We start from the raw sequence: 15,327 nt of genomic DNA on the forward strand, positions 1-15,327 counted from the left end.
CCTGGCAACTGTCTGAGGCTTAAATGGATCATTCACAACTTTCATGCCATATTTGATCTTTAGATGAGCTTCTGAACACATATCCGCTCTGTTATGTCTGTAATGTATTTATGAATGACTCCACAAGGCAGTGTGTTGTACTCAAACTGTAGTGACCTTGATCCTTTATTTGTAACTCCAGAGTGAAGCACAAGCATGGTGGGCAGCCTTTTACACCTATGCAGGTAACCCTCAGGTCTTCCACCGCAGTGCCCTTTGGTGGACAGTCTCTGCCACAGGGACAGGAAACCCCGGTCTCCACCAGTTGCACCCTCTAGTGATGCCAGCATAGTTTATACACAGTGTAAACCTTATTGATAGCACATCAGGTAACAAGTCTCCATCTTATGCAACTATACAGTGACTACACAGAGAGTATAACTTTAGTCTGCATATATAACATCACTCTTCCCCCAAGTCCTTTGTGCCGATTACCTTTGCACTATGTGCTCTGGCTTAGCTCTCCCCAGACTTAAGTGCCAATAGCCCTTGCATCTTGGCTGTGCTTTGGCTTGGCTCTCTCCCTGTTAACCCCCAAGTCCTTTTTGCCACAACATTGGGTAGTGGTTAACTGTTTGGATGGTTTGATGATGCAGTGGAGGTTCCAGTGGGTTCTGGATGTGATCTGTGTGTGTGTCTATGGCTACATACATCCATTTCCACCCCCCCACCCCCCGCCAGCGAGATCATGCAGCAGGCACATTAACATATAGGATCAGACACAATGCAAATATAAAGAAAGGAAGTTACAGTTTGTATCGTGACACCTTGGTTCAGTGACTTACATTCGTTACGTTTTGCGGACGTGCGCCAGGATTAGGTAGATTGCATTCAGTCATGGTAAGTACTGAGGTAGCAGTACAGGTATGTGAGGACGCAGGTTCCAGAGCAAGCAGACGGGGTCCTAGTCATCTGATAGCGGCGCTGCGCCCCCTGCTAGAGGGGTGGGCTTGGTTCGCTCACCGAGCCAGGACTCAGGGCCTTTGCCGTTGCCTAGTGGTGGGTAGAGCCACAGATGTGTGTGGCCTCCCTGTCCTCCTTTGAGGGCTGCAGAATCTTCTGCCTGCTCTTTAACGGTGTTGTGAACCTGGCTGTTTCAGGTCCTGTTTGGGGAACTCGTTGGTTCTGACCTTTCGCTCCCGGACATGGCCGAGGTAGCGACTGGGTCTGGGGCTGCACCGTCTCCACCCAGGTGGGGGGTAACGGCGGCCGACTACGTGTATTGGCGCTGTTTTCGTTTCCAGGTCCGTGGCGAATAGTGCCATCGGGTGCCTGCAGCGTTGGATAGACCTGGGGCAGGGTATCAGGATCAGTGCCTTCACCCTCCTGAGGTTGCTGGCCGATAACTTGTGGGGACACCTAGGGCAGGGCATCAGGATCGGCGCCTTTACCCTCCCGAATTCGCTACTTTTGGGGACACTCTAGTACCAACATCTCGCAAGAACATTTTGTTCATAATCTTAATCGGTTCTTTACATTGATTGCCATGCATACAATGTCTCTTTAAGTTCAGTTGGTTGCAGGTCTCCTTTAAGAGAACCCTGCTGGCTTTACCCCAATCAAATCCTTTGTTAGACTTTGTTAAACTCTCTCTCCTGTGACAGTGGGAACTGGTGCTCTCCACTCTCCCGTCCTGTGACAGTTTGAACTGGTGCTCTCCACTCTCCCGTCCTGTGACAGTTGGAACTGGTGCTCTCCACTCTCCCACCCTGTGACAGTTTGAACTGGTGCTCTCCACTCTCCCGTCCTGCGACAGTTGGAACTGGGCTCTCCACTCTCTCTCCTGTGACAGTTTGAACTGGTGCTCTCCACTCTCCCGTCCTGCGACAGTTTGAACTGGTGCTCTCCACTCTCCCGTCCTGCGACAGTTTGAACTGGTGCTCTCCACTCTCTCTCCTGTGACAGTTTGAACTGGTGCTCTCCACTCTCTGTCCTGCGACAGTTTGAACTGGTGCTCTCCACTCTCTGTCCTGCGACAGTTGGAACTGGTGCTCTCCACTCTCTGTCCTGCGACAGTTGGAACTGGTGCTCTCCACTCTCCCGTCCTGCGACAGTTTGAACTGGTGCTCTCCACTCTCCCGTCCTGTGACAGTTTGAACTGGTGCTCTCCACTCTCTGTCCTGCGACAGTTGGAACTGGTGCTCTCCACTCTCCCGTTGGGGTAGGAGGGAGGGCTTTAGTTTCCTGAACAATTGGGACCGCTTCTGGGGAAGGTGGGACCTGTACAAGTCGCTCAGGTTACACCCCAACAGAGACGGGGCCAATGTTCTCGCGGGTGATTTTGATAGTACGGTTGGGAGGGCTTTAAACTAGCTTGGCAGGGGGATGGGAACCCAGGAGAGGGCTCTGAGCTAGTTAGGGTGGGTGAGAGCTCAGATGAACAGAACCCCAAGAAAGAATGCAAAAGGCAGGAGGCAACAGAGCAGAGTAGCACTGGGGTAAGTGTAAACCACAAGGTGATAGGAAGGGACAATATGTATGAATATAAAGGGGCTGTAGGAGGGTCAAAACTAAAAATCATGGTTTAAAAACTAGTATTAAAACACTTTACCTAAACGCACGCAGCATTCGAAACAAAGTAAATGAGTTGATGGCACAAATCATTACAAATGGGTATGATTTGGTGGCCATTACTGAAACTGGTAATTCAATGAGTTCATGGCTGAATATGCAACTTCAATACTCCATTCCTGCTTTCTTGCCATACCCCTTGATCCCCCTAGTAGTAAGGACTACATCTAAATCCTTTTTGAATATATTTATGAATTGGCCTCAACAACTTTCTGTGGTAGAGAATTTCACAGGTTCACCACTCTCTGGGTGAAGAAGTTTCTCCTCATCTCGGTCCTAAATGGCTTACCCCTTATCCTTAGACTGTGACCCCTGGTTCTGGACTTCCCCAACATTGAGAACATTCTTCCTGCATCCAACCTGTCTAAACCCGTCAGAATTTTAAACGTTTCTATGAGATCCCCTCTCATTCTTCTGAACTCCAGTGAATACAAGCCCAGTTCATCCAGTCTTTCTTGATATGTCAGTCCCGCCAGCCCGGGAATCAGTCTGGTGAACCTTCGCTGCACTCCCTCAATAGCAAGAATGTCCTTCCTCAAGTTAGGAGACCAAAACTGTACACAATACTCTAGGTGTGGCCTCACCAAGGCCCTGTACAATTGTACTCAAATCCCCTCGCTGTGAAGGCCAACATGCCATTTGCTTTCTTAACCGCCTGCTGTACCTGCATGCCAACCTTCAATGACTGATGTACCATGACACCCAGGTCTCATTGCACTCCATACACTTCTTCGTGGGGATGAGCTGCCTCTCTGGCCAAATCATCATACTCCCCGCTGGATTCAAAGGCATCGACCGACTCCTCTGCTAGACGGTGAGTCATATTTCTTTTACACATACGCTGGAGGTGGCCCTTCATGTTACAAGCTTTGCATACGTAGTCAGCAAACTGACACTGGTGAGCCCTATGGTTTCCTTCGCAACGCCAGCATGGTGTTACTCGATTAGCACCCCTCAGCGGACTCTGAGTTCTGGAACCCTGAGGTTTGTGCTCTCTGCCCTGGGCAGAACCACGTTCTACAGTCTTGCCTGTGAAAGGCACCATTCTGTGTACAGTACTTGCCGGATTTGAGTCCACAGGATGAATAATTTGCTTGGTGCTGCAGGTCGAGGTCATGAATGCCTGACTGATGCTGATGGCCTTCTGCAGGTTGACTGTGGTGTCGGCAGATAATAGTTTGTAAAGGAGGACCTCATGACCAATTCCCAGAATGCAAATGTCTCACAATGCTTCGCTGAGGTGCGTGCCGAAATCACACAGTGCCGCAAATCTCTTTAAGGTCAGCAGCATATTTTGCAATCTCCTGGCCCTCAGGTCTGCGATGAGTGTAGAATCTGTGCCTGGCCGTGAGGATGCTCTGTTTTGGTTTTAGTTGGTCACGAATTAGTTCAGTCAGCTCATCGTATGTCTTATCCTTGGCCTTCGTGGGTACCAGCAAGTCCCTGACGAGGCGGTAGACCTCGGGCCCACAACTGGTCAGCAGTATAACCTTGCGCTTCTCTGCCAATGTGTCCGTCTCCCCTGCCAGGTGTTTGCCACAAAATATTGCTCAAGCTTTTCCGTGAAGGCATCCCAATCATCACCCTCTGTGAAGTCCAAAGATAGCCATAATCGTGTGAAAGTCCGTATTCTCGTCGCTAGTTGTTACGTCTGTAATGTACTTATGAATGACTCCACGAGGCAATGTGTTGTACTCAAACTGTAGTGACCTTGATCCTTTATTTGTAACTCCAAAGTGAGGCACAAGCTTGGTGGGCAGCCTTTTATACTGGGCCCTGCACACCTATGCAGGTGACCCTCAGGTCTCCCACTGCAGTGCCCTCTGGTGGACAGCCTCTGCCACAGGGGCAGGAAATCCCGGTCTCCACCAGTTGCACCCTGAAATTGTGCCAGCATAGTTTATACACAGTGTAAACCTTATTGATAATACATCAGGTAACAAGTCTCCATCTTGTGCAACTATACAGTGACTACACAGAGAGTGTAACTATAGTCTGCATATATAACACGCTCGATCACCAAGATAGCCTACTTCCAACTCATCCATGCCATTGTTACCTATAAACCTCTCATGGCCACCCTCCATAAACTTGAGCACATCCAAAATTCTGCTGCCCGTATCCGAAGTTGCACGAAGTTCCATTCACCCATCACCCCTTTGCTCGCTGACCTACGTTAGCTCCCAGTGCGGTAACGCCTTAAATTAAAAATTCTCATCCTTGTTATCAAATCTCTCCATGGCCTCGCCCATCCCTAGTTCTGAAACCCCCAGTCCTACAACTCTCCAAGATCCACGTGCTCCTCCAATTCTGGTCTTTTGCGCATTACCGATTTTAATCGCTGCACCACTGGCGTCCGTGCCTACAGCTGCCTCGGCACTAGCTCTGGAACTCCCTGTCTAAACTTCTCCACCTATCTACTTCTCCCTGCTCCCTTGAAATTACCACTTTGATAAGCTTTTGTTCATCTCTCCTAATATCTCAGTGTGTGGCTCGATGTAAAATTTTGTTTGGATAACGCTTCTGTGAAGTGCTTTGGGACCTTTTGCTACGTTAAAACCGCTACAGAAATGCAAGCTTTTGTTGTAATGGAGGGTTTTATGGACTCCCACAATCCACCAGAAGCAAGTTTTCTGCTGAGTCAACCCGGAATTCAGAGCGGCAATCACTCACTGGAGCCCCACTTGCCAGGACTGTCTGGTGCAGGGTTTAAATGCTGCACCTTCTGACTCAGAAATAGGAATCCCACCAGGCTCACTCCCCACACAGAGTTAAATGTGGTGAACTTTTCTCATTTCCTAAAACCTCTGAAATAAATAGTTTAATTCCACTCCAAAATGTGGGCGATGCCCCTGATTACAATACAAAATGCGAGAGGATTTCATAGTGATAGATAGGGCTAGAAGTTTGGCCTTAGTGCCACTCCATAGTGCCATTACATGGCTCTACAATGGCGGCTGCTGCTCTTTCGCCAGCTGCTGGTGGTACTTGCAGCAGTCACTGTTTTCGTGCTTACCTTTGCGCTGCTGGTAACTAGCAGCGCCATGCTGGAGTAAATGACAGCGTTGTGATGTTAACTTCAATCCTCATGCTGAATTCAGTGCTGGGTCCTAAGTATGTTAGCTTAATCTGGCATGGAAACAGGCTGACAGTGGCGATGTTTGCACCTCTTAAAGGGACAGACGCATTGTTCAGATAAGTTTGGATTTTTATTACATTTTATTGAACTGGTGGCTTCCTGCAATAGATGTTAAATGTGTTCTTTTTAGTGTGTAGGGCGTGCTGCTAGATGCTTGCAAGGGCTTGGATGGTAAATGAAGGGCTTTGAGAAGACAGAACATGCTGCAAATACTCAGCAGGACAGGCAACATCCGTGGAGCATTCACGTCTCAGGTTGCGATGCTGCCTGGCCAGCTGAGTATTTTCAAGATTTTATACTGTCATTTCACATTTACAGCTTCTGCTTGCAGAGGGAAGAGGAAGATACAGACGAGGAAGCTGAAGAGGAGGAAGCAGAAGAGGAGGAATCAGATGAAAGGATGCATTGCAGACAACCCCTCTGTGGCCGGGATATGTAGGATGGAATTATCTGCCTGTGGTAGCAATGACCACAACCCTTGAAGTGCATGTCCACAGATCCCTGAAGGTAGCAGGACAGGTAGATAAGGTGGTTAAGAAGGCATATGGAATACTTGCCTTTATTAGCCGAGGCATAGAATACAAGAGCAGGGAGGTTATTCTTGAACTGTATAAAACACTAGTTAGGCCACAGCTAGGGAACTGTGTGCAGTTCTGGTCACCACATTACAAGAAAGATGTGATTGCATTTGAGAGGGTACAGAGGAGATTTATGAGGACGTTGCCTGAACTGGAGAATTTTAGCTATGAGGACAGATTGGATAGGCTGGGGTTGTTTTCTTTGGAACAGGGGAGGCTGAAGGGAGACCTGATTGAGGAGTATAAAATTATGATGGGCCTAGATAGGCTGGATAGGAAGGACCTATTTCCCTTAGCAGAGAAGTCAACAACTGGGGTGCATAGATTTAAAGTAATTGGTAGGAGGGTTAGGGGAGATTTGAAGGGAGTTTTTTTCACCCAGAGGGTGGTGGGGGTCTGGAACTCACTGCCTGAAAGGGTGGTAGAAGCAGAAACCCTCACCACATTTAAAAGGTACCTGGATATGTACTTGAAGTGCCATAATCTACAGGGCTACGGAGCAAGAGCTGGAAAGTGGGATTCGGCTGCATTGGTCTTTGTCGGCCGGCACGGACACAATGGGCTGAAATAGCCTCCTTCAGTGCTGTAAATTTCTATGATTGAATGAACGCCAATTCCCCTTTCAACATTAGTCCTTGCACCTTTCCATCTGTTACTGACCATCATGAAATCCCCTTGGTCATGATACTGAAATAAAAGCCACCACAAAGCAAACTTTCCAATCCACCTATGTACGCCTATCAATCCAATGTGACATACAGAAATTAATTCTTCACCCATTTGCATTCCCTTAGTGAGTGTCTTGTGTGTGCCTTTGCCGACTGATGTCACGCAGTGCTATCCCAGTGGCTGCAGCCTGGTTGGTGGATGGCTGCTGACTTTCAGTTGAAGGCACTGCAAATGTCCTTTCTAGTTGACCTTGAGGAGCTGGTGCTGGGAGTGTCAAAATCAATCTTCTTCTTCTTGTTCTTCACTCTCCTCTCCCTCTTCTTGTCACCCACTGGCTGTGCAGGCTGCATTTCTTGGGCGTGTGAAATGAGAAAGGTACAAGGGTGGAGTTGTAATGGGAAGGCAGGAAAGCTTGAGGTACATGCCAAAAAGAGGATAATGTATGAGGATACCAGCATCTTTTATCCTTTCAGCTCTGCCACTGGCCAAGGGCTCAGCCATGCCCCTGCCAAAAATAGCCTGCTCTCTTTCCTCCAAGAGAGTGAGGTGAGGCTAGGAATGGGAGATGTGCCTCGGGATTGGTAAGTGAGTGATTGGGCTGGGGGCCATGCATTGGGCAGTGTGTGAGGCTAGTGGTGCAGTTGGTAGGAGACGGCTTTTGAAGATGCATTCACTGACCTTGACCACTGGTCTGAGATCATGAAGCTTCTTTGGAGTCACGTGATGAGGCAACACCGCTGACAGTGACGGCCTTGGTGATGTGGTCCCACATCGGTCTTTTTGGTGGGCCTCCTTGCTCCTGTGGGTAAAAGATCTCTCTTGCAGTGTTGAGCCACTGCACAAAGCTGGAGTTCTGCGAGTGAGACCCTGGGTGCCCCTTCCCTGGCTTGTGGAGCCATTTTTGTTAGTGCTCAGGTACTTTTCCCATTTTTTAAGGTTAGGAAAGGAATTCAGCTTTAAGAGCTGAACATTCACATTTGGGATTGCTTTTTCATGTTAAATATTTTTAAAAAGGCAGAATGGGTTGCAAATTGCAGTGTTTCACTTCATTTTAATTTGTATTGCTTCAGTGAGCATGGCCCCTGTAATTCTCAGACCTCTTCATAATGCAAAATTCCTTGTGAACTCCACAGCCTTGCTTCCAGAGACTGTGCGAAACTCGAATGGCGCACCTGAACACAAACTTCGCTTCGGATGCCTCCAGCAACGCGATCAGGACGGCATTGCATGGAAAGTAAGCGCTGTGCCAACAATCTCCATCACCCAGATCAATTTTGCTCCATTAGCGTTGTGGCCATTTTCAGCGGGTGTTAACTCTAGTTGCCATTGATACCAGCATTTTTGCTGGCTGAAATGAATTTCTCCCCCAGAGAGTTTACAGTACAGAAACACGCCATTCAGCTGTACTGATCTATGCTGGCATTTTTTGCTCCACAGGAACCTCCTCCCACACCTCTTAATCTAACCCTATCAACATATCCTTCTATTCCTTCCTCCCTCATGTGCTTATCTAGCTTCCCCTTAAATGCATCTATGATTTTTGCTTAAACTACTCCTTGTGGTAGTGAGTTCCACATCTTACCAATCTTTGGGTAAAGAAGATTCTCCTGAATTTCCTATTGGATTTATTAGTGACTATTTTATATTTTATCTAATTTGGACTCACCCACAAGTGGAAACATTTTCTCTACATCTACCCTAACAAACTCTTTCATTATCTTGAAGACCTCTATTACATCACCCCCCCAAACATTAAATGGGTATGGGTTATATTCTGGCCTCTGATCAATGGGACCTGGATTCAAATCCAGTTCACACTGAAATTCTCCTGTGTCTGTATTGGTCCAGTGTGAAATTAGTTTAGGCAGTGCCAATCCAGGGCATGTGCTTACAGCATAAGACTGTTGTTAAATTAGCATTAACAACAGGTCAAGGAATGGGGGCCTTCTGTGTTTGGGGCTGAGGAAGAACAGAGGGAGCTTTAATCTGCATCCTAATCTAGGATTACTTTGGGTAGATTTTCGACTATTGGGAGACCGACTGTGCGCTTTGTGACAGTTACTAATTGCTCAAAAGAACAGAATTTTCAAAATTAGATACCTCTTTCTGTGTTGTTCATACTGTAGTTTTCTCCTTTCTTTGACTGATAAAATATCTTTCTGATCATAAGATTGTTCTAAAGGCCATAGTCTCCCAATGTTACAGCTGCAATTATTTTTGATATATGACCTGTAGAGGATTTGAAGTTGACATTAACCAAAGTGACAAATAAAAGAAAAGGAGTTTCATATATCTGCTCATTATAATCACATTCAATATACGTATCGCTACATTGATTCATAAGACAAATCTACTTAACCGTTGATACTGCCCTTGCCAACATGGTTTGGAAATGTTTTAACCATTCAATAATAATTGTCGAGAACCCCAAGTGAACAGTTAAGAGCTTTGGGTTGCTTCACAGTGATGAAACTTTCTCAACTATTCCAGGAATGTGTGAGTATTTAGTCACAGGTTGAGTACCTAATTACTTAGCAGAGCACTTACAAATGGAAAGATTTTACTGTTCACCTTTAGCTGAAGCATTGATAGCTCCATTAAGAGGGTTTATCTTGTCAGCCTTATCCAAGTGGTGTTTGTTGCCTCAAATTAAATAGATTTAAGCATCATTCTATGACCTTGTGGCTCTAGCAGTGAATGAGCCAGCATGTTCCATAAAGTATTCATCATTTATGTACATCTTTATCCTTTAGGCTTTCAATCCTGTTCTAAAACAGCTCCTTATCAATTGTATGTCTTGACTGCTGATTGATGCCGTCTCCTGGCCCAATCCATTCACCATTAGGTTCCTGCTCTTCAGAACTCTCTTCCTAACTATCTTTCCTTGCTATCTCTCATCCTGCCTTCAACATTTTCACTAATGGTACGCATAATGTCGCTTCCCAAAGTTTAGCCATTCTGCGTTTAGGCATGATGTTCATTTGGAGCAGATGTACAGTCCTCCTGGAGAAGGGCTCAGCATCAGCAGGGTAAGGCAGGGCTAGTACTGAGAACAGCTTTGCTCTGCAGTTGAACTGTGTCCATGGATTGGCTGCTACTAGGCTCGCACTGCCATTGGCCCTGGTACCTTGGAGGATGCTCCACTCATTCATGTACTAGCCAGGCAAAGTGCATGGGATTTCCAAGAGCCGACCTCTGATCAGAGTGGGGGTATCTCCACCAATTTTAAAAGCGCTGTTCAGCAATAGACAGTGCTGACAATTGTCTGATTTAAATAAAGGGAACTGGCAACAGGGGGACACAAAACAAAATTCCTTAGATATTTCAAGGATAGAATTCAGAATATATTTAAAAATTTCTAAAATGGGATTAATTTTACATAATACATATTATACAACAAGGCTTACCAGCTTCCTCCATACGGAGACAGAGAGGTTAGTTTTTCCCATGGTGTGATTTTTAAGTGCAAGTTAGTAATGGGGTTCTGATGTTTCATGATGGGAGTTGAATTCCATGATCTAATAAATGTTCTGGCAATTGCCATCATGAACAATAATGCCGGTATAAATATATAACAAAATTTGATTTTCATGCTGAAAAAGATACAAGAAAAATGAAGAATTAAATATTTCAGCTCGACAATATATGCAACATCATTTCAGAGCCTTTAGAAAAAATTGTACTTTATTGTTATGAAACTCATTAATCAGGATTTTGCTTTTCATAGTCTTTTTATTTATCAAAATTAATGGGGATTTTAGCAAATATGATATACATGATGATATACATATTACAGGTTTTGGAGGACTATTATAATTCATGCTCCTTACTATATGGTCAGTCCCATTACCTGTCTAACTAGGTGAGATTTTGGTATTTGGTCAAATATGCTGTTGTATTGTTGTACATGCCTGCTTAAGATGGAGACGACTGAATGTTTGAACTAAAGACAACTTTTTTTTACTACAGGCACAGGCACCAAGCAGTTTTACTTAGCTTATGCTTTGTGTGAGCTAATTAAAGAACTCAGGATATGATCTACTTGTTTGGGCATGAGCATTGCTATTTGGGCATTGATAGTCTAAACTAATTGGGTTGTGAAACAGTTACAGGTTGAACCTCTCAAATCCGGCACTCTTTCATCCAGCAACATCCCTGGTCCGCCTTCATTCCCGGCCGGGGTGGGGGGGGGGGGGAGGCGTGGGGGGCGTGGTGGCGCTTGCGCAGAACACAGCCTGGACGTTGACAGCAGTGTTGTCAGCAGGACCCAGTAAGGTACTGGTAAATTTAGATTTTTTAATTTAGTTACTTATCGTGAGAATACAAGGCTGTGAGGTGAGCGTAATAATACAGGAACAAGGAAGGGGATTTCAGTATGTCAATAAATTGACTACCTGATACTGTGAAATGTGCACAGTAATAGTATTCAGAAGACTGTCGGATGAATGCATTATGCTATCATCTGCTAGTCTCATGAGTGATTTTGGACTAAATGCTGCGCAGCACATGTGGAAATCCAGCTTCAGAGTCGGGACGCCATCTTGTCAGACAACGTTCAACAAAGCAGCGCGGAGAAGGAGCGTGGCGGGACTTTTGGGGCTGGAGCATGGCGGAGGTAGTCAGGGGCATGAGCGCTGTCATCAGGACCCGGTAAGTCGAGGGTCGGCGTGACCTCCCGTGGTCCGGAAAATTCTCTGGTCCGGCAAAGGCCAGGTTCCAAGGTTGCCAGAGTAGAGATGTTCAACCTGCATTCTTTGTGGGAACATTGACCTGGATTTTGCATTCGGAATAAGGGTAAGGTTATTAGCATTTACCATTATTAAGGAGCAAATCGGAAAGCAACTTCCGGCATCTGCTCATGTGCAGTTAAATGTAGAAATCAGGAAGTTGCTGTCCGCGTTGCCCTGCTCCTGCACAAGCTTCGCTACACTGATACCTCGCCGAGAGACTCGGCATTAAACCACATGAAGGGCTTGAATTCATGGTACTTACTAATTATATTCTTACTGAACACGCCAGAAATAGTTATGGCTTGTTCATGGAAGTGTAAGTGAATATTTACCAGCGTGTAAAGTCTTAATTACTACCAAACAAACTCTCTTACCACTGAAAATGTACTTTTACAAGTGTGGAGTCTCTTCCATCAGATTTTAATTATTGTTGGAGAATTAGAAAAATAAAAAATTACTATAATTTATTTTAAACTTTTTCTTCTGTCTCTTTTATCTCTCTCTCTTAATCACGTCTTTTTACCCTCTATTTATTTTGCTTTCTATGCATGTTTTTACATTTAATTAAATATTCTAACTTACATTTCCTGGTTTCAACTCTGCGTGCCTCAGTAAGGCTTCTTCAGTCTGATTGGTTGAAGAAACACGCTGTTGCTTTCACTGCTCACACAGATCCCAGATCCCCTGCAGAGGTCGTTGTACTGAACCAATTTTAAACTAGATTAGGAATCCTTGATTCTTACCTTTTCAAAATCTTAGGCACTCGGGAGTCCGATGAGAAGAGAGGGAGAGGGAGAGGGAGAGGGACAGCACGAAGCTCTCCACACCCATCTTCCTAACTAGCAGCTCAGGGGTGATGGTGATTGGCCTCAAATTACCCAAACTGCTCGCCTCCTTCCCCCTGGGCTAAGCCAGTCTATCAGCGTCATAAAGAATTTTTAAAACCACACACGTTGCAATCGGAAGCTGGAGCCATGGTGCGGCTACTTTTATCTCAACTTTCACCTGCAGCCCCCAATTCACCGCTCCTTCCAGGCGGGTTTCAGATGGATTTAGTGTCCACCACAAGAAGCGGGCAAATCACCTTTGCACTAATACACAAGCTCTCTGCAGTGGTGACTGTATATATCCAATTCCCTTTTGAAAGTTGTTATTCAATTCAGGCAGTGCTTTCCAGATCATAACTAATCACTGCATACAAAAAATTCTCCTCATCTCCTCTATGGTTCTTTTGCCAATTACCCCAAGTCTGTCAGTGGAAACAATTTCTCCTTATTTACTCTATCAAAACCCCTCATAATTTTGAACATCTCTTTTAAAATCTCCTCTTAACCTTCTCTACTGGTAGGGCGGGTAGGGTTACAATCACCCCCATTGTTGTGCTGTTGCTCTGCTTGACAACCTTGTGCTGGCTAGAAGGTATCTAAACCCACCGTGTACTCAAAAAAATACATTATCGCCCCCTCCCTCATCCATAAACCAACAATAGAAAAAACATCAAAACTGACCTGGAGAACAAATTTCATCGAATCATAGAATGACACAGCACAGAAGGAAGCTATTCGAATCATCGTACCTGTGCTGGCTGGCTCTTTGAAAGAGCTATATAATTATTGCTGCTCCCCTGCATCCACCCGCATGAAGCCTCCGACTGCAATTTATGGGCCAGAACTGGATTTTTAGCTAAGATGTATCTGAGAGATGTACCTAAGATTGTTAAGGTAATAGATAATGTAAATCTGGAATATTACTTCAAATTATTCAGTAAAAGATAATTTTAGGGCTGATGTCACAAAACTCTACACAGACAGGTGTCGAAACTCGGTTGCTAACGCCTACTGATAATGTCGGTTTAGGTGTTAATTGGGAGTTAGGCGGTTCGGAGTGGCATTGGGTGCTGTTTACACCTTCTGCAAAATTCGGTGGTAATTTTCTAAGGGCTTTAAAATATCGTCCTGCCGGCCAACGCCATGGAAATCATGACGTCAGTACGCGTGCAATGCCTCCTTGGCGCCCTTCTCGCCGCATTTACTTTTGCCACCTCCCTTAATGGCTAGCCGCGATGACGCCTGAATAAGTTGGACTGCACAAGGTGGAGAAACAAATCTGGGTCGTTATTTAAAGGGAGTTGCAGCCGGGCCTCAGAGGTCTCAGTCAGTGCTGTGTTTGATGCTCGCACAGAGAGTAGGGTGTTGGCATCGTACTGCTGTTGACTCGTCAGATTGAGTACTAGTATCTCGGACACATTGTTGGGTTCGATATCGGAAAAATGTGGAAGTTGCATTTTGCTGTGACCTCTGCAAAGTTTTGGGGGCAGTGATCGCACACCATGCCGTCCTGTGACGATGACTTGAAAGGAGCCGGCTGCAGAGATAGCTTAGGGTAAATGTGGATCCTCCCCAGAGGAGTCATCCCAAATGGCAGGATAGGAGGCCGTACAGATGCAGGCTTTGCTGTGCGCATTACTTTTATCTTAAGATGTCTGAGGAGCACTGCTTAAGAAGGCTGATGCTCCAGAAGAAGGTGATCCCTGAGCTTTGCAACCTTCTGCAGACATACCTGGCAGCTGACATCGTCACCAGGACCTCACTGTCAGTGGCAGTGAAAGTGACAGCAGTACTTAACTTCGATACTACCAGCTTCTTTGGCTCAGCGGTGAGCCATATTCTGCGCGGAAAAAAAAACGCTCAGGAGAAACCTGCATTGCAGCCCTTGGAACGGGTATGTAGGTATGAAGAACTGCAAAAAAGGTAAGTTAAAGTTTTAATTTTTTTATTCTTTTGCAGTGATTCGATAATTAAGTGTCTTGTGAATGTCTTGTGATGTTTTATTTTTTGTTTTTTAACATTTTTTGGGGGTGTTTTTCCCCCTCCCAAGGCCTCTCTCGCAGTGGTTATCGGCCTCGGACTAAAGTTGGCGAGGATCACGTTTCCTGATTTTTACTGCTGGGTGCATTTTTACCCCAAAACTTAGGCCTTAAAAACTAGCGTAGTGACAGCAGTATTTTTGACGAAAAAATCCCGCTATTGCCAAAAAACGAATTTCTAGCCCCATGGATGCAAATAAAAATTTGGGGCTTTCAAACAGTATAATTACTTTGGCTGCACTAAACAGAACTAAAGACAAAAAGACCTACAATCCTGTTGAGAATTGAACTGCAGGTAAAAGAAAAGATATGTATTCCTTATGTCTATCAAACTAAAAATGATCAACGCAGAAGAATAAAATAGAAGCTTAAAATGATTTCTAGCTTCGAGATAAAACTTCTATTACAGTCTTTACTTAGGCAGATGGAGCACGATTAAAGCATTGCGTTACAACCTTTGTACCCAGACACGATGTTTATGAAACTGTTGCTTCCTGTTTCTGGAGCCTCGGTTTGCTTATGGTTCACTGCAATAGCTATTTGCCACATTTAACCAATGGGCAGGCCCAAGAGTTGAATAATGACTCCGATATTAACCCTTCACAGGAATGGAGCTGGAAGGTGGGGCGATAGGGGGCGACAAACGTGCAACATCGTGGGACAGGGAGGTCTGATTTCAACAGTCAAGCTTCATTATCATTTTACTTCTGGGTTTCGTGACTCCATTGCACGTGA

General features: G+C 45.4%; 1 protein-coding gene across 1 annotated transcript in view; it reads right to left on the reverse strand.

The window, feature by feature from the left end:
* The window catches only part of LOC139234103 (beta-1,4 N-acetylgalactosaminyltransferase 2-like), a 52,865-nt gene extending 38,566 nt beyond the window's left edge, over positions 1–14,299 (reverse strand). The window contains exons 1-3 of the mRNA XM_070865041.1: positions 14,286–14,299; positions 10,404–10,589; positions 9,097–9,225 (exon numbers count right to left, since the gene is read on the reverse strand). Coding sequence (XP_070721142.1) covers positions 9,097–9,225; positions 10,404–10,589; positions 14,286–14,299 — 329 coding nt within the window. The remainder of the gene's footprint in view (positions 1–9,096; positions 9,226–10,403; positions 10,590–14,285) is intronic.
* Between the last annotated feature and the right edge of the window lie 1,028 nt (positions 14,300–15,327).

The sequence above is a fragment of the Pristiophorus japonicus genome, chromosome 21 (assembly GCF_044704955.1).
Source record: "Pristiophorus japonicus isolate sPriJap1 chromosome 21, sPriJap1.hap1, whole genome shotgun sequence".
In the NCBI taxonomy this organism is placed as follows: Eukaryota; Metazoa; Chordata; class Chondrichthyes; family Pristiophoridae; genus Pristiophorus; species Pristiophorus japonicus.